The sequence below is a fragment of the Crocodylus siamensis genome, chromosome 4, assembly GCF_052110815.1.
Source record: "Crocodylus siamensis isolate JL-2025a chromosome 4, ASM5211081v1, whole genome shotgun sequence".
Classification (NCBI taxonomy): Eukaryota; Metazoa; Chordata; order Crocodylia; family Crocodylidae; genus Crocodylus; species Crocodylus siamensis.
The window spans coordinates 106,034,277-106,052,999 of record NC_143398.1 but is presented as its reverse complement, the minus strand read 5'-3'; the positions used below and the strand labels follow the sequence as shown (position 1 = coordinate 106,052,999).

General features: G+C 45.2%; 1 protein-coding gene across 1 annotated transcript in view; it reads right to left on the bottom strand.

Annotated features, from left to right (window-relative positions):
* Positions 1-1,800: 1,800 nt before the first annotated feature.
* AKR1D1 (aldo-keto reductase family 1 member D1) overlaps positions 1,801-18,723 on the bottom strand; it is a 37,447-nt gene continuing 20,524 nt past the window's right edge. Inside the window, exons 5-9 of the mRNA XM_090043267.1 lie at positions 17,750-17,872; positions 15,745-15,854; positions 12,468-12,633; positions 10,812-10,894; positions 1,801-2,361 (exon numbers count right to left, since the gene is read on the bottom strand). Of these exons, the coding sequence (XP_089899393.1) occupies positions 2,319-2,361; positions 10,812-10,894; positions 12,468-12,633; positions 15,745-15,854; positions 17,750-17,872 (525 nt within the window). The 3' untranslated portion in view covers positions 1,801-2,318. The remainder of the gene's footprint in view (positions 2,362-10,811; positions 10,895-12,467; positions 12,634-15,744; positions 15,855-17,749; positions 17,873-18,723) is intronic.

Below are 18,723 nucleotides of genomic sequence, written 5' to 3'. Positions count from 1 at the left end.
ATTGGACAGACACCTGGCTGGGGTCGTCTGACCCCAGTACTCATTCCTGCCCAGGGCACAGGGTTGGACTCGATGATCTAATAGGTCCCTTCCAACTCTAACATCTATGAAACTATGATGGCTGCCAGGTGCTGGCAGCTGGGTCTGGCTTCAACATGACTGCCAAGTGCTGGTAGTGTTGTGGCTGGAGCTCCCCCTGGTGGCCACAGGAACACATGGCAGGGCTGAAGGGACTTGGGACTAACTTTAGCACCAAGTGCACTAACTTTTGTCTACATGTGCAGAGACTTGGGACTCTTGTCAAAACTCAATGCTCATTACATTTAGTTGCACTTATTTACAGGTGTAGACACACCTTGGGTGTTGCATTAAAATGTACTTTCTTTTGTTTTAAACCTGTCTCTTCTCGTATGGCAACTGCTCCATACCGCTGATCATTTTGGTTGCTTTTCTTTGTATTTTCTCCAACTCTACTAGTCTTCTAAAGATGCAGAGACCAGAAGTGCACACAGCACTTGAGATGTGGGTGCTTTTTATATAACAGCATGATGATTTTCTCAGTCTTGTTTTCAATTTTCCTCTTGGTGGCGCCAAACATCTTTGGTAGCCACTGCACATGGAGCTGACATTTTTTGAGAACTATCTTGACTACCTGGAATAGTTTGATTATAATTTGAAAACCTGGAGATTTCACGGAGCCACCCCCATTTCCAGATCATTGATGAAAATGTTGAACCTATACTGATTGCTGGGCAACCCCACTTTTTACCTTCCTCCATCCTGAAAAGTGACTATTTAGCTCTACCCTTTCCTTCCTATCTTTTTACCAACTCTCAATCCATGGAAGATTTGAATTTCAAACATCATCTGCATTCAGACTGATTTTTAAGAATGATGATTTAGTGAGAATGAGGTCAGATGAAACATTTATTAGACGGGCCTCATCACCAGGATTTTAGAGAATGCTAAAACCCCTTAGCACCTCACAGCCAATTTCAAGTCTCTTCCAAAATGCAAAAAACAGAATCCTGCTAAATGTGGCTTGAGCACTGGTTGTGGCACAGGTTCTCTATTTCTGAACTGTTTCTACACAGAGTTTGTCACTGCTTCTCTAATCCACACAAAAAGAAATTAGCAGCCCTATGCATGTACAATATACATCTTGCATATTAAGTCAAAGCATTTTCCTGTAGAAATCTATAGATTCTTATTTAAAAAAAAAAGCAATGAAAATATTTAAATTTATTTCCCCCCTCAACCTTAATTTTCTGTGCTACCTAAAGAAAACTCTTCCTTTTACATGCATGTGGAGCTGAAGTGGCTTGCATTTTTCCTAATTGAACTGACCTTGGAAACAATAATCCACACTGAAAGGACTGGGGAATCCTTTTACTCAGGCCACCATTCTACAATCAGTTTCCAAAAATTGAGATAATAGGAACTTTTGTTCTACTAAGGGCCCTATATAAAACCAGATTTTTTTTTCAGTCCATCTGTTTTCTATTTCTTTTTCTGTAATCTATTTGCTGTAATTACAAATCTTCTGCACTCTCACAGGGAAGTACAGTATAAAATGACAAACAAAACAACCACCCCTTTAAAATTCATGTTTCCTTAAGCAGGAAGTCTGGGTTAGGAATCTGTCAAGATACTACAAATAGTTGAGAGGTTTTTCAGGACTTTAAAGTGAATGGCTATCCTCTTGAGAGGCATGTTCTTAGCTTGAGGTAAGGAGTGAGACTTTCAGTCTTCAAAAGTGAGGGCTTTTCCTCACTGGAATAAAGCAGAAGAGAATGCATATGCACATAAGAAACTTACTTTATTTTTTTGAAGCTTTTTCTTAAAAGAAAAGAGATTTTTGAAGTAACTTCTGAATCCACTAATCATCTTTCACTCTACTTTCACGGTATTTTGTTGGGACAGAACTTATTCCAATGCCACAAGTCCAAATCTGAGACTCCAAAGCCAAATGAAAATGGTCTACCATAAAGCAAACATTTTGATCTAGAAGGAGGCCTAAACTGCCATTCAAGATATATAAATCAATAACTCCATTTTATTTTTAGAGACTTCATACTCTCAAGGAATGGGATATTTAGCTGAAAAGGTTTGGACACATTAGTAGTTTAAATGCAACTATCTTTCAATAACTGGAAACAAAGTTTAAAGAGACAAGGTAGAGGTAATACAATTCATGCTTTAATTCATATTATCTAAAAAGTCTCCCCTTGAAATGAAAGCTCCACATTTAATACTAGATAAGTTTGAACAAATCCCCACTACTGAGTTGAGAGAATGCCTTTGGGTATGCTTTATTCTCAGTATTCATCATTGAAGGGATACTCTGGGTGGTCCTTCCACCTGTAGTGAGATTTCAGATAAAAGAAGAAAAAGAGAAAAGATACAAGGTGAAACAAAATATTAACATAATTTGCTGCAGCTACATAATGACTTGCACAGATCTGGTTGCAGTTACTTGGGCACTAATGGAGCATGTAGTGTTACTAGGAGCAAACAAATAGGCTTAAGAAAAAAGGATGGTTAATGTACTAATGGAGACCTTAAAATTTGAAGCTGACAAATGGGAAGTTATTGCATGCTCTTCACTGACTTGTATAAAATGATTTGCAGGACAGCATGTATGTGTCTGCTTAGTTCGCTGTGGGCCAGTATTCATTCCAAAGAATGCAACATTGGCACTAACAGTTTGGTGGGCAAGCTGGAGACACGGAAAAAGTGAACTACCCTTTTTTGCCACTACAGCTGGTCTCTCTAAATTAGAGGAGGGCAAGCTACTCAGAAGATTGCCTTACTTGTCTTGTGGTTGGCAGTTTGTTGTTGTACTTGTGTTAAGAGAGCCTAATTCTATGAATTTTGCAGAAAATAGGGACAAATCTGTATTATTCCAGTTCTACGCAGAAAATATTCTTTCAGTGCTTGGTTGATAAATGGTTGTAATGCCCCTCAGCTGGCATCTAAATACTGGTCAAACTTGGGGAAGAGTCAAAAACAACAGTTCTTTTAAAAAAAAAATCTGCATTTCTTCAGCTTATGATGTTTGAACTGGCATGGGCAGGCCTGGTTTGGCTTTGTCCTTTTTTCCACGGGGTTTCTGCATCCAAAGCAGACCTGGCTGTCTTAATTAAATTGCAGTGACTCAGCCTGGGTGTGGAAGCCCTGCTTAATTAATCGTGAGACAAATGGAGTGGTTGCAAGAAAACTTTGAAGTGACCCAGTTAAGATGAAGGGGGATTGCAGTTAGTTTTAAGTCTATTTTGACTGTCAAGGCCACTACAAATGGTGTATATCTAGGAAAGTTAAACAGGTCCAGGATCTTTATAAAAAAAACAACAACCCAACAACAGCAGAGTCAACTGTAGGTAAGCACAAGTATCTTCTAAGTTTCCCTTTTTAGTCTCAGAAAATCTGGAGGATAGACTACACTGTCTGTCTTCCTGCTGGCTCTATAAAAATTATTATTTTTTTCCTCAGAACAAAGTGGATAATGACCCACAAGTGCTGGCCTAACCAACAATTCCTAGCGGTAAAAGCATGACGTTTAGGCAGCTGCCAAATTCTGAGGGTGCTCTGGGGTCACGTGATGACTTTGCAGCAAAATTGACAGCGCAGCACAACATCTGACGCTTAATGCAGTCAGGAAGTCTGGTCTATAGCAAAGAATGGGAAGAGAATGGGAGCTTGAGATATCTCAGGCAGACCTGCATTCATGTCAAAATGACCCTAAAAAACTGCAATTTTCCAGCAGAAAAACAAAGGTTTTTTTTAAGAAGATGAAAATTTCTTTGAATAGGGTTTAGATTTGCTGCCAAATACCTGCAAAGTTCTAATTAAAGGTAAGTTAGCATAGTATCTTATTACTATAGGTTTACTTATGACAACAGAATGAAGATGCTTGTACAAAATGATCTCAAAAAGACCTGTCTTTTCAATTTTTGTTTGACATTTTCACACGGGAACTGTAGTACTGGATGAGATCAGGACTAGTCCAATGTGTAGGCTGAAATGGGACTCGCCTTCAGATGCTTCAGGAAGGTGTAAGAACAATCTTACCAGGTGAACATGAGGTAAATCCACCCTTTCTACGCTAGGCTCATTTTGTTCCAATTATTCAACCTTGAAGTTTAGCCTCTTCCCCCCCAAATCTGGTAATTTTATGAATAATATTACGGTGGTCATAAGCGTTCAGTTTTTCTTGAATGTTCCAAAGGGTTCCATTTATTTCTGCATTGTGAAATAAATATTTATACACACAGAGAAACACATACGTACTTCTGTCAGTTTTGATTTTCTCAGATGTTAACTGCACTGCATATTTCATGGGCATCCCTAACTTTACTGATCAAAAATAGTTGAGCATTTGAGCCAAGGTTTACTTTTCATGATAGTTCAAGCGTTTAGTGAGAATTATGTCTACAACTTAAGATTTTTATCTAATAGCCGTTACAAACAATTTCTAATAGTGGTTTACATTTAAGAATTTCCAGGACAAATTGTGGGGAGAGAACAGTTCATTAGAAACGTCCTGCAAGTCAACTGCATGGCTATCCCCAGATTCAGTGATTTGTATCTCAACGAGTAAAGAACACTGCTGAGATTTTAGTGCAACGTGAACTGCATAAGGGGCACTTTTAATCTACCTCATCTTTCCCTTCACATTTTAGAGAGGCAGTCCTCTGCGTTTATCTGAAGCTGGACAGAAGGCAGCGCAGTGGGGTGCCTTTATAGACTATCTTACTCCTAGAGGGTGAGCTATAACTTATGAAACGGCAAAGGGAAGTGCAGCCTATGAAAGCTCATACCTCTTTGAATGAGGCAGTGTCACACTGCCCTACCTTTTATGACATCTTGGTAATAGCAATGTTTATATAACTGGTCAGTTTTATTTTTGTGACTTAAGCTTGTTCAACATTTGTGAAGGTTCTATAGATCTTGCAGTCCTAAAGTCTGTATTGCTCTTTGTCGCATCATTCTTATCAAGAGAAAAAGAGCTAATCCAAGAAGATAATAAAAGGATGGAGGGATAAAAAAAATAGAACTAGAGTAATTGCAGAATCTCTATTTCTGGAAGTTTTCACAAGCAGGCTAGACAGACGCTTGTTTAGTCGATATGAAAGGGCCTGTCTTGAGCAGGGGGTTGGACTACATGATCTCATGAGGTCCCTTCCAGCCCTACTTTCCTATGAATTGGGTCTGTCTGAAACTTGACAGTTACAGTAATACTACTTTGGGTGCTAAGTTTCAGACCACAGGCATGGTCAGCACTTGGAGGGGAGCAAGAGGACATGGTTTTAGAGGTTTAGCAAGCTACATTCTTTCTGCTCTGTCTCACAGGAAGGTATGACTCAGGGCTGGACAGCACGAAAAGTAATCAATTTCACAGGAGGTTCAGCAACCAAATTTCTTACCCCTTACTGTACTTGACAAAGGCTAGAGTTAGCAAATATTCATGTTCCAGCCTGATGCTAGTCTGAATGATTTATACATATTCATTCCAAGTTTCAAGCAGTAATTCCTAATTCCTTTTTGTCCTAACCTGTTGTTTACAGTGGCTTAACTGCATACAGTAACAATAGTTTTCCAATTTAGAGGTGACAACACATTGCATCTATGACTGAAGTGCAAAGTATTTTGGGATGCTTTAAGTAAAAACCACCATTTAAATGGAAAGATTATGAATTTGAGATTGAGATTTGAGTTCTGACACCCATTCCTGTGACAATTTCTGAGTGGCTCCCTTCCCAAGTAAACTGTCCTGTGCTCTTTACCCAACTGGAACAATCACCCGGGTGTAAGCCTGCTGCGCCCTTGTGAGCCCAGGGACCCCAGCAGCGACCCCAGGACCTCTGACAAGCCCTGGCCTGCCAGCAGCTAAGCAGGGACCTGTGGAGGGAGGGATCTAGCCAGCTGGGAGTGGGCTAAGTGGACCGAGGAGGATCATGTCCCCTGCCCCCCACCCCCGGCTCTTACCTTGCCCAGCCCCCCAGGGAGCCACGTGACCGGAGTCTCGCGAACAGGCTGTGGAAAGTGGCATGCTCCTGAGCACGGCACATGAGTTAGCACAGAAGGGCGAGCGGAAGGGCCTGAGGCCCTGGCTGTGCGCCCCCCAAAGTAAGCAGTCCCAGCCGCAGCCAGCCTACTAGTGGCATGATGTGGATGGACATGCGCCGCACCCTGAGGGTCCCCTCCGGCTCTGCAGCCCCCCCTGCCCCCCCTCCCGGCACCTCAGAGACGGCCACCCAGACGGACCCCATGGTTCCAGGCTCCATGCAGACTGAGCCTTTGGCTCTTGGCTGCAGAGGCTGCCTGTCCCTTTTTCAGGCTCTGGGGCCGGGAGCATGGCCACCTCCCCATGTGGGGTCTGTTCCCTACTGGGGTCTCTGGCGCACCAGCTGGAGGAGCTCCAGGTCACAGTCCAGAGACTGCTGTGCCATCAGGGACTGTGAGCAGGAGATGGACTCCTACTGCCAGGCCCTTCTCCCCTGGGAGGCAGAGGGTAGACCACGGTTTCCCTTCAGGACAAGGGCGGACCCAGGGACCACCCATTCTGTCCAGGCATGGGGTTGGACCAAGGTAGTCAGGGCCCCAGGGCCTGCTGTACCAAGGTCCCTGCCCTGCTGGAGCTTTGCAACAAGTATGAGCCTCTTGCACCCCAGCTGAGCCTGCTGAGTTGCCAGCTCCCACAGGCAACACAGAGGAAACTGTAGCTACCATCCTCACTCTCCCCAAGACCAAACGCAAAGTGTTTGTCATGGGAGACTGCATCCTGAGAGGGCAATCAGCCACCCCAACCCCTTAGCCTGGGAAGTTTGCTGCTTCCCGGGGGCCTGCATCCATGACATTGCGGACAAGACCTCTAAACTTCTCCAGCCCACAGATCGCTATCCCATGCTCCTCATCGATGTGGGCACCAATGACACGGCTCGGAGTGCTCCTAGCCGGGTCATGAGGCGCTTCAGGGATTTGGGTGTGAGGCTAAAGGGTCTGGGGGCACAGGTGGTGTTTTCTTCGATCCTCCCAGTCTTGGGCTATGGGCTGAGGAGGGAGAGGAGGATCCACATAGTCAGCCAAAGACTGCAGCACTGGTGTCATCGGGAAGGCTTTGGCTTCCATGACCACAGCCTGCTTTTTGGAGAGAGAGGCAGCGAGCTGTTGGAAAGGGACGGCCTCCACCTCTCTCCACTGGGGAGGAGGCTCTTCTCAGCTAGACTGGCTGACCTGCTCCACTGGGCTTTAAACTAAGCCTGCCGGGGGATGGGGAGACTACTGCTGCTGCTGGCCCACCAAGTGGCCCTTGCAAAGCCAGCAGGCCAAGGCACGTAAGGGATCCCAGACCTGGAACAAAATGTAAGCAAGGCAAGAGCCCCTATGGGGACACTTGCTTGTCTATACAGAAATGCCAGGAGCCTGGGGAATAAACAGGAGGAACTTGTTCTCTTCCTAAATGCAAATAATTACCATGTCATTGGGATAACAGAGACCTGGTGGGACTCTGCCCATGACTGGACCTCTATACCCTGTACAGGAGGGATCGAGTGGACAAAAGGGGCGGGGGCGTAGCTCTCTATGTCAAGGAAAGTTATGCGTCCCTGCAAGCTGACATTGGCACCCATGGTGGACAACTTGAGACCCTCTGGGTTAAAATCCGTGGGGAACACAGCACGGGGGATACTATGGTAGGGATCTACTACAGAGCCCCTACCTAGAGTCAAGACCTCGACTGGGTGTTCATCAGGGAATTGGCTGAGGCTGCACAATCCTGAGGTATGGTTGTCATGGGAGACTTTAACTACCCAGATATCTCATGGGAGGAGCGCTTGGCCTAATCTGAGCAGTGGCAAAGCTTTCTCTCATGTGTGGACGACCTCTATCTGACGCAGGAAGTCTATGGGCTGACAAGAGGTAAAGCGCTGCTTGACCTTGTACCGGCAACTGAGGATGACCTAATTGGCAACCTAACAGTTGAAGGGAAGCTGGGTGACAGTGATCATGAACTGATCACCTTCACCATCTGCCATAAAGCTGGCAAATCAGTCAGTTGTACAGAAGTCCTCGACTTCAAGAAAGCTGACTTTGACAAGCTAAGGAGGCTTGTCAGAGAGGCCCTAAAAAGCCACAACTGAATGGAGGGGAGTTCAGGACACGTGGATGCTCCTCAAGGAAGCAATCCTGGATGTGCAAGAAAGTCCATCCCATCTCGGAGGAAAGGCAGCAGGAGGGCACAGCAGCCCCCTTGGCTCTCCAGGGAACTGGCGGATCTCCTGTGTCTTAAAAGGAGGACCTATAAAGGATGGAGGACTGGAACTGCCACCAAGGAGGAATACTCTGCATTAGTCTGGACTTGCAGAGAGCAAATCAGGAATGCCAAGGCTGCGACTGAACTCTAGCTAGCTACAAATATCAAGGAAAATAAAAAGTCCTTGTTTAGATATGTGGGGAGCTGGAGGAGAAGCAAGGGCAACATTGTACCCCTGCTAAACCAGATGGGACAACTGACAACTGATGCCCAGGAAAAAGCTAACTTGCTAAATGGATACTTTGCATCAGTTTTCCATCAGCCCCATGGGGAGGCCCGGTTGAGGGAGATTCCTTGCCCTCCATCGAAGCTGACCCTGTGAAGGAACACCTCCACAGGCTGGATACCTTCAAGTCAGCCAACCCTGATGGGTTACACCCAAGGGTACTCGGGGAGCTGGCGAGCATCATAGCTCAGACCCTGGCATGGATCTTTGAGAGCTCTTGGCGCTCTGGTGAAGTGCCCGATAACCAGAAGAGGGCCATTGTCATGCCTATCTTCAAGAAAGGGAGGAAAGTAGATCCAGCAAACTACAGGCCCATCAGCCTGACCTCTATCTTGGGGAAGGTCTTGGAAAATATCATCAAGGAGGCCATCCTTAACAGGCTAGCTGAAGGCAATATCCTGAGGATACCCAGCATGGATTTGTTGCGGGTAGGTCTTGCTCGACCAATCTCATTTCCTTTTATGACCAGGTGACTTGTCACCTGGACAAGAGGGAAGAGATCAATGTCATATACCTCGACTTTAAAAAAGCCTTTGATCTGGTATCCCATGATCACCTCTTGGTTAAACTTGGCTAACTGTGGCCTTGAAGTCACCATGATCCGGTGGCTGAAGAACTAGCTCTGCGGTAGGACCCAGAGGGTGGTGGTCCACGGGAGCCAATTGTTTTGGTGTGCTGTAACCAGTGGGGTCCCATAGGGCTCTGTCCTAGGGCCTATACTGTTTAACATCTTCATCAATGATGTGGACATTGGTGTCAGAAGTGGACTGGCCAAGTTTGCTGACAATACCAAACTCTGGGGTAAAGCATCCACACCTGAAGATAGGAGGGTGATCCAGGTGGATCTGGACAGACTCATGAAATGGGCGGACAAGAACCTGATGGTGTTCAACACTGAAAAATGCAAGGTTCTCCACCTTGGGAGGAAAAACCTGCATCATGCATATAGGCTCAGCAGTGCTATGATGGTTAGCACTACAGATGAAAGGGACTTGGGGCTCATGATGAACATGAGCCTGCAGTTTGATGCTGTGGCTAGTAAAGCAAGCAAAACACTGGCTTGCATCCATAGATGCTTCTCAAGCAGATTCCGGGACATCATTCTCCCGTTGTACTTGGCCTTGGTGAGGCCTCAGCTGGAGTACTGTGTCCAGTTTTGGGCTTTGCAATTCAAAAAGGAAGTGGAGAAGCTTGAGAGGGTGCAGAGGAGAGCCACGTGCATAATCAGAGGGCAGGAAAACAGACCATATGATGAGAGGCTGAGAGCCACAGGACTATTCAGCCTGGAAAAGCGCAGGCACAGGGGTGATCTGGTGGCCACCTTTAAACTTATCAGGGGTGCTCATTAGGATCTGGGGGAACGACTGTTCATCAGAGGCCCCCCCCCCCCCCCCCCCCCCCCCCCCCCCCGCAAGGGATGACAAGATCGAACGGTAACAAACTCCACTGTGACCAGTTCAGGCTGGACATAAGAAAGAACTTCTTCACTGTCCGAGCCCCCAAGGTTTGGAACAGACTGCCACCTGAGGCGGTTCAAGTGCCCACTTTGAACGCCTTTAAGATGCATTTGGATGCTTATCTTGCTGGGATCCTATGATCCCTACTGACTTCCTGCCCCTGGGGTGGGGGGGCTTGACTTGATGATCCCTTCCAGCCTAAATGTCTATGAAAAACATGTCATGATATAAGAGGAGCCTGTTTTGAAGAACAGATGGGCCTGGGTCAAAAAACAAGATACAAGCATATGTGTGTACCCAAACTCTGAAACACACAGAAATATTGCACGTTTAAATCTTGCAAACAATCTATGGGTGTTCTAGGACTGTAGTGTAAGGGTGTTCTGAGCTATATAAACCAGCTGTTGTGGAATCCTTGTCTGCCACACAGGAGACCTGGATTGGATTCCCACCAGATGCACTTGTAACCACAGGCACTGAGCATCCAGACTTGGTCTGGCCTTTGGATTCTATCTTGACAATGTAAAAGAGGGATGGAAGGTCTGGGCAGCCTCCACTTCTCCTCCATAATCCTGCCTAGGCATATGTATCAAAGATTCTGGTGACCTCTCACATGCACACCATGATCCAGAAGAATCAGTAGTTGCCTACTACACTATATAGTGTTTTGACATTCACATGTACATCCGGCATCTTGACAGAAAATCTAAAAAGGTAGTGGTGTGTGTGTCGAAATGTTGGTGTGTCAGGGCTTATGTAAAAAGTGAATAATTTTCTGTTATGCACATCAAGTGCAAATTCTACTTGGACTTACATTAGCAACTCCACATAGCGGACATTTTTGTTCAGAGCTAAAATTTCCTTCATATCTTCATCAGACAGGCAGAAGTCAAAGATCTAGTGAAGAAGAGATTAGGATGAAATCATTCTTTTAATGAGAAACCCGAAATTAAAATATTTCAAGGTTCAGAAACATAGAGATAATGTAAGCATCTGTTCTCACTTGCACTGCTATAAGACACCCTTGAATTTTGGGGAGGACTTCTCAGATTTCTAGAGTGCTGGGTAAGCTCAGTATCTCATAAGGACAACATGGCAGTCCTGCCAGCTCCTCTAAACCAATGGTCAATAACTTATAGTTTGTGGGCTCGGTTCATCCCACAGAGCCATTTTATCTGGTCCACAGAGCCAATGGCAGTGGTGGCACAGTGGGAGTGGTGATAGTAGCTGCAGTGAGAACTCAGTTGGAAGCAGCCCGTGCTTGGAGCTAAGCCCTGTTACAGTGGCCCCCCACTCCAATGTTGATGATCCTTGCTCTAGACAACATGCTTCAAGGTGGGCCTCAGCCCTCAACCTCCAGACTGCTCACATCCAATATTCAAGAAAAAACCATAGGGTGAAGTTCTCATACTGGCCAGATCTGCCTTCTCTCTATGACAGCACTATCACTGGTAGATATAGAATTGTTTGCCTTGCCTGTGTATCAGAAAAATTGCCTATTATCAAAAAGAGAAACTGTGATCAGCCTGGGGGTTTGGGTCTTCCCGGAACAAGGTAGCTGGGTGACAAATCTGGTGTCAATACTGCTCTGTATGCGGTAAAGGTGGATCAGGTTGCCCTGTACATGATTTGCATAGACATTTTTGGAGAATCCCAGGACTCATGACAAGAACACCCAGTTCCAGTCATGTGTATGTGGGGGGTAATTAGCACCTGGATCCTTTGTGTGGGGTATATGGAACACATGCACATATTGAGCAGTACTGAGCTATGGGATCACCATGGCTTGAAATGCTGTTGACTCTGGTGGGGCCCAGCCCAATGACCTTTATGTTAAATCATGAGTCTTTTGCCTTTGGACTAGTATCATGCACAGTCTGTACCATACATAAGTAGATACAAAAGTCCTGCTTAAAAGTGTATTTATGGAGCACCTGTGGTAAAACATGCAGCAGTTTCAAAAAAGGTAAAATGCATTAATTCTGAATAAACTAAATCTATGGGTATCTGTCATAATTTGTCCAGGGAAGTGGGGTCTGACAATAAAGATGGAGGGGAAGGGGCTGCAGGGGGAAGAAGTTGTGGTGGCAGAGGGCAAGAGGGTTGCCTGACTTCCTACCTTCCCCATATTTATTTTCACTGCTGTAGCAGTGGGTGGGGGACAAATTCAAGGCAACCCCCCCCCCAATTAGATTTTATACCTGGAAAATTATATCCATTGTATAAAGTTTCCATATATATAATCTAATTATTGGGGGGGGGGGTCATATTATACCTGACTAAATATAGTGGTCAACCTTCTTTTGACCTGTCATGGAGACCCTTGTGTCCTGTCCATATTAGTGTTCAGCTCTATTGCTCTTTCGCTTGCTGGTAGGAAGTGTTTTGACGTACCCAAAGTTTACAGGCCTGGTAGGCCTTAGTGTGGCACAGAGAGAATTCTTTTGTCCCTATATCTTTAAATGTTTACCTGGAAGTTCTCTTTGATCCTCTCTGGATGGAAGCTTTTGGGAATGACCACCACTCCTCGCTGGATGGAGAAGCGCAAAGCAACTTGTGCTGCTGTTTTGTTGTATTTTTTCCCAATGGCATTTAGCACAGGGTCCTTCAGTAAAGGAGGAGAAGACACGTTTACCCTTGAATAAAAGATGAAACAAAACAGAGAACTTCTTTATTTAGGTGCCCCTCACTCCCAAGCCATGGTCCCCCTGGCCCTGCAACTTATTCTTGACCCATAGTCTCTGTCCCCCCAGGCCATGCTGGAGCTCCTCACTCCCAACCTGCAGCCCTCTGCCCCCTCCCCTTAGCCCTGCCAGAGGGGGCCCCCAGCTGCTGCCATCCCACTTGGGCTGGAGCATGGTGGCTGCAATAGCTCTGGCTCATACGGATGACAGTGAAGCAAGTCTGGCCCCAACATGAGCCGGAGGGAGAAGGAAGAGGAGGGGAGGATTATGACATCCCCCTACCTTGGCTGGGACTCCCATGCTGTGCCAGGTAGCCTAGTCATTACCCCACCTGCCCCCGAGTAGTCTTTTTGGCTGCCCCACCCCTGCAAGGATGGGCACTGGCCCTGGCACACAGATCCCCATCACTCCTGAAAGACAACTCTCCCACATCTACTGGAGGGGCAGGTGTCTTCCCCCCACATCCACCATCCACCCCTGCCCTGATGCAGCCCTGGTGCCCAGTCATGTTCCCCCAGTGCCGGCAGACACTCCCCCCCCAACAAGCCCTGGACCTGCCTCCAATCCCCACTCCCCTCCCCATACATTTACATGCATCCAGCTGCTGGGGTTGCTCCCATGACGGCCACGTGTGTGTGTGCATGTAGACGCACATGTGCCCACTGCTTCCAACTGCCTCAAGCAGCTTCTTGTAGGCTGGAACGCTGCCAGCCTGCAAGGCGAAACCTGTGGTTTTCTAAGACTCACTTGTGACCCTTTCAAATGTTCTTGTGACCTACTTCTGGGTTGTAACCCACGGGTTGAGCGACACTGTAACTAGAGGACTTGCCACACCTCTCCTATTTTATTTTCAAATAATTTTGAGGCTTCTGTTGCTTAACAGGGTTGACATTGTACCTCTGCTTCCTTGTAATTGCTATCTGTTTCCAAGTCAGACACTGAATAGTTGCTGTAAGGACAATTGTGTAGGGAAAGAAGAAGAGATGGACAGCAAGATAAAGGCTAGAAGAAAAATTCCTCCCAACTTTTATAAGTTCCATGTGTCAGGTATTTTTGTAGTACTTGGTCTTCTAGGACATTTTTATGTGTGTTGTGGGATGTGGCACCAGGTACTTTAATTAGCGAGCTGGACTAATTAAAAGCGCTCATGTGTCATGTGCATCCCCATGCTTTGAACTAAACCTCATTGAATGTATTTTATTTCAAAACACCCTGCCACCATTTTTTAAGTGCAGACACGGCAATACTGATACATGACTTGGAAGGCTGCCAGAGCACATCAATTTTTGTGCTGCAGCATACTTGATTAATTGAGTCCGCTCCGATGCACAGGATTTCCAGCATGTCAGAGCAGGCTCCGCACATGTGTACAGGGGCCGCTACTGTTTGATTCATAGATTGTAAGGCCAGAAGGGACCCTCCAAGATCATCAAGGTCCGGCCCCCTGAACCAAGCAGGAAAGACACCTAGAGTCAGGTGACCCTAGCAAGCTGACTGTCCAGTCTCCTCTTACAGATTTCCAGGGTAGGTGATTGCACCACATTTGGAGGGAGCTTATTCCACAGCCTGGACACCCTGACTGTGAAGAAGTTTTTCTTAATGTTGAGCCATTACTCCTAGTTTTCCACAAGGGTTCCCTGGTGAACAGTTCCTCACCGAGCCCTTGATGTACTACCCTAGCGTAGCGGTCATCTGCTACCAGATCCCCTCTCAGCCTTTTCTTCTGGCTGAAGAGTCCCAGATCCCTCAGCCTTTCCTCGTATGACTTGCCATGTAAGACTGATCATATTTTCTTTGGAGTCTCTCAAGCTTGTCCATGTCATTGCTAAAGTGTGGTGCCCAGAACTGGACACGGTACTCCAGCTGTGGTCTTGCCAGTGCTGAGTAGAGTGGAAGAATCACCTTCTTCGTTTTGCTGGAGATGCATTGATTGATGCATGCCAGAGTATTATTTGCCCTACTGGCTACAGCATCACACTGCCAACTCTGTTCATACTGTGTTTATTATTACCCACAGGTCCTTTTTATTCATGGTGCTAGTTAGTTTGGTGCCACCAAGCCTATAGGTGTGTTGGGGGTTGCTCATCCCGAGGTGGAGCACTTTACACTTTTCAATGTTGAACTTCATCAGACTCTGATCCACCCAACTTGCCAGCCTGTCTAGGTCCACCTGTATCTGTAACCTATCTTCAAGCATGACCACGCTTCCCCATAACTTGGTGTTGTCCACAAACTTGGCCAGTGAGCTCTTCACCTCCACATCCAAATAGTTAATAAAGATGTTAAAAAGTACTTGACCAAGCACCAAACCCTGTAGGACACCACTGCCCACTTCTCGCCAGGATAACACAGATCCATTCACTACAACTCTCTGGGTCCTATCCTGAAGCCTGTTTCTCACTCACCCGACTGTCCTGGGGTTAAGCCCACAATTCTCCAATTGTCTTGTGAGGACATTGTGGGATACTAGATCAAAGGCCTTTTGGAAGTCATTTTGGCTACCCTGCACCGCCTCATTTCAATTTCAAATGCTCTGTGTTACAATCATGGGCTTTTTTGGCTAAGGTGGTTCCTTGTAGGACTCCCAGGCATTCCTTAGTGGCATAGTGAGGTGAAGGGACCATTTTGCTTCAGAGGTAGCACATAGATAGACTGAGAAGGGAGACTAATTGGCTGGGATGATCTAGTTGCTGATGATTCTGCTTTGAGCAAGAGGTTGGATTAGATGACCTTCCAAAACTTACTTCTATTATTCTATGAATTTGGGACTCAGAGCTTGAATTCCCAAGCTCAAGCCAAGAGGCAAGAACTTAGTGAAAGCAATGGTGTTGTTAATTTACCCATATTCCAAAATGGGAACTTTGGCTCCTCAGCCTGAATACTACCAGGAGAGAAGGCTTGCTCCAAATACTCCTAGAGGGGTGGAAAGATGGGAGTCACCACTGTAATCTTTTAGCCACATTACCCTTTGCTAGATCTGTGTGGATATTTGCAACCTTCTTATAGGATGAGCACTGCTACAAACAACACTAGTATTTCCAAGAGAAGGAAGTTCTGGCTTACCATGTTTCATCTCTTGAGGTTCCCAGTGGACTATATCCAACAATAACAATTTCATGTTGTCTGCAAAATTCTAACAGTTTGGGCTGGGAGAAATAAGGATGGCATTCAACCTATGTGAGTGAAACAGAAAGACCAAGCAACAAATAGAAAGACAGTTTCAAAAACAGGCAGGTAAGAGAGATTATTTTACATATTTGGAAACCATAGTCCCAGAAATGAATTAAAGATAGAAAAGAAGGGGAAAATCTGCATTAGAATTGTGGCAATTATCAATCCTAGGTCAAAGGTTCAAATCCAGGGCCAGTTGGTTGGGGGAATCCTACTGTGGTTTTCTTCAGGCAGAAAGTGGCAGGAGATCCTGAACAGGTCCAGGTTAAAAAAAAAAAAGTTGCACTATTTAAAGGATGGGCAATGTCTTTTCTCATAAATAATTCAGATTGCTCAATAATTTTGTAAACCCTGGAGGAGACAAGGCAATTGGAATCTGAAAGAGACTGAGAAAATGAGGGCAACTGCTGACCTAGCTTACCTTCCCTGTATAATCTGCCTAACAATTTGCTGTGCCAAAAGGCAGGCCAGTCCTTCTGACAAAGAAGGACTTCTCTCTCTCCGCTTTATATCCAAGATTTTAAAGAGCTTAGACTGCCACTGGGGAAAAGGGTAATAGCTTATGTCAGCAACAGAAAGGAAGGAAGAGTGGGGGGGGGAAAACCCACACCACACCATGCTACAATCATCATAATCTACCCAGACTCTAACCTCCCATGTTGTTACTACTGTGTATCACTCTCCCACAGAATTTTTCTGGCTACATTCTCAACCTCTGGGAGTCATTCCCACAGACTGTAATAGATCAGCTGCTGTTTTAATATGGTGATAATAACATCCTGAAGTACATTGCTTAAGGGTTTGTGCTTTTCACTTTTTTTTTTTTTTTTTTGTGGCATGAGGGAGAATGCAGCACTGATGTAGACTTAACAGGTAAGGTAATAGGCATTCCAGACAGAAAAAGGTAGCATTTGATGTTTTAACTTGAATTCTAGTGCTGGTGAAAGGTGTTTAGGATGACAACCCTAATCAGGAATAAAACTACAATGCAGGTAAAGAACAGGTACAAGGACAATAATAAAATTCACCTATGTTGTACTACCAGTTTCACTCCAAACTAAGTATGCATATCTGGGCCCCTCCCCAAGAGCTAAAAGGGTTAGCTATCCCCTTCTCATTCAGTCTTTGCTGAGCTCTCCTCTGATGCTACTAGCAGGGATAACTATGCTGTGTGAGAGAGCAGTCATTGGGTATCTCTTTGAGGAGATGGACTGAAAACTTCCACCCCAACCCACTCAACTCAAAGTTTCCCTCTCCGCACTAGATGGCAATGTTTTACATTCATCACTGATTAGCCATTTGTTTCCATCTGTAGGCCATAGAGTCAGTTTTGCTCAGACCTGTCCACTGACTTCAGTAGTAAGATCAGTTATTCTACCCCCACAGAATACAGGGAGCATGGGAAGGGCATAGAAATGTTTTGGCTTTTTAGCAGTAGATAGATCCTTTGACCAGACAAAGAGCTCATGATAGCACAGTATCCCCTATGCTTGTATTTGTGCTTTGAAACAAGGTAAATCTCTAGCTCCATGCAAGGCTTATTAGTTTCTGGGTAGTGGTACAACTGTCTTGTGTGCTGGGAGCCTTCCTGAATCAAGGCAGGAAATTGAGGTATATGGCTAAGATTTATGGACAAGGTTTTTATTGGCCCAGCATTCACACAACACTCCACCCTGTTTTAGAATCTGAGACAGATTCTGGTTTTAGTTACAGAAAGTAAAAGTAGCATACTTTCAGGATAGGTAGGAAAGTCTGGTGGTATGATGAGTGGTGTATTAACTGCAGAGTCACATGGATGTGCACACAATCCCCTATATGTTGAAGTATATGCATTGTCTCAGCACTCTCACTATTCTACATTTTTCAGATGAATCAAGGGTTCCGTTTGGGACCATACCTGGTTGCTGACTGGTTTGTGTTTGAGGCCAGGCTTGTTCAGGATCATCTCCAGCTGCCTGCGGTTGAAATTTGATACTCCAATAGACTTTGCTAAGCCTGCATCTTTACATGCTTCCATAGCCTACAAAGAAAAATGAGATCATCAGAAGGAGTCCTAATAGCATTATTCTAGGTTCCTGAATATGACCTGGGGGTTATAGTGGACTATACGAATATGAGCCAACAGTATGCTCTGGTGGCAAAAAGGACCAAGAACAATAGTGGGCTGTGTTAGTAGGAGTGTCACTAAGAAAAAAGGAGGGAGGAGCTGATAACAGTCTTCAAATACCTGAAGGGTGGTTATGAAGAGGATGGCGATAGACTATTCTCTGTGGCCAAAGGGGACAGAACAAAAAGCAATGGTCTCAAATTGCAACATGGGAAATTTAGGTTGGCTATTAGGAAGAACTTTCTCACTATGAGGGTGGTTAGGTGTTGGAACACGTTAGCCAGAGAACTTGTGGACTCTTCATCTTAGTAAGTTTTTAAGAGCAGGTTAGAAAGACCCTTAATTGGGATTGTTTAGTCAAGAATGGTTCTTTCTTGACTAAACAACCTGCAGGCGGTTGTACTAGATGATGCCCTGAGGTCCCTTCCAGTCCTACTTTTTCATGACAATAGATATAACCATGTAGACTTAGGGACCTTGTAAATATACAACTGCTTCTTTGTAGATGCTTTGGTCCTCTCTGTTAGCCCAGGTTCTGCATCATTAGAATTACATGAGTGCCTTTTCTTAGTTTCCTTCACTGTTCCCAAAAATTTCCACAAATGAATGATGTAGAGGCTGTTAAATGGTGTGACCAAAGTGAAGTACAGCAGACCTTATCCTGGTCATTTTTACATCTGAGCAGTAATACCAAGTGTCCTGCTTGCCAGTGTTCTTACTTCTTTATGTTTTTAATAAGTGGAAAAAAAGTAGAGGAGAGAGAA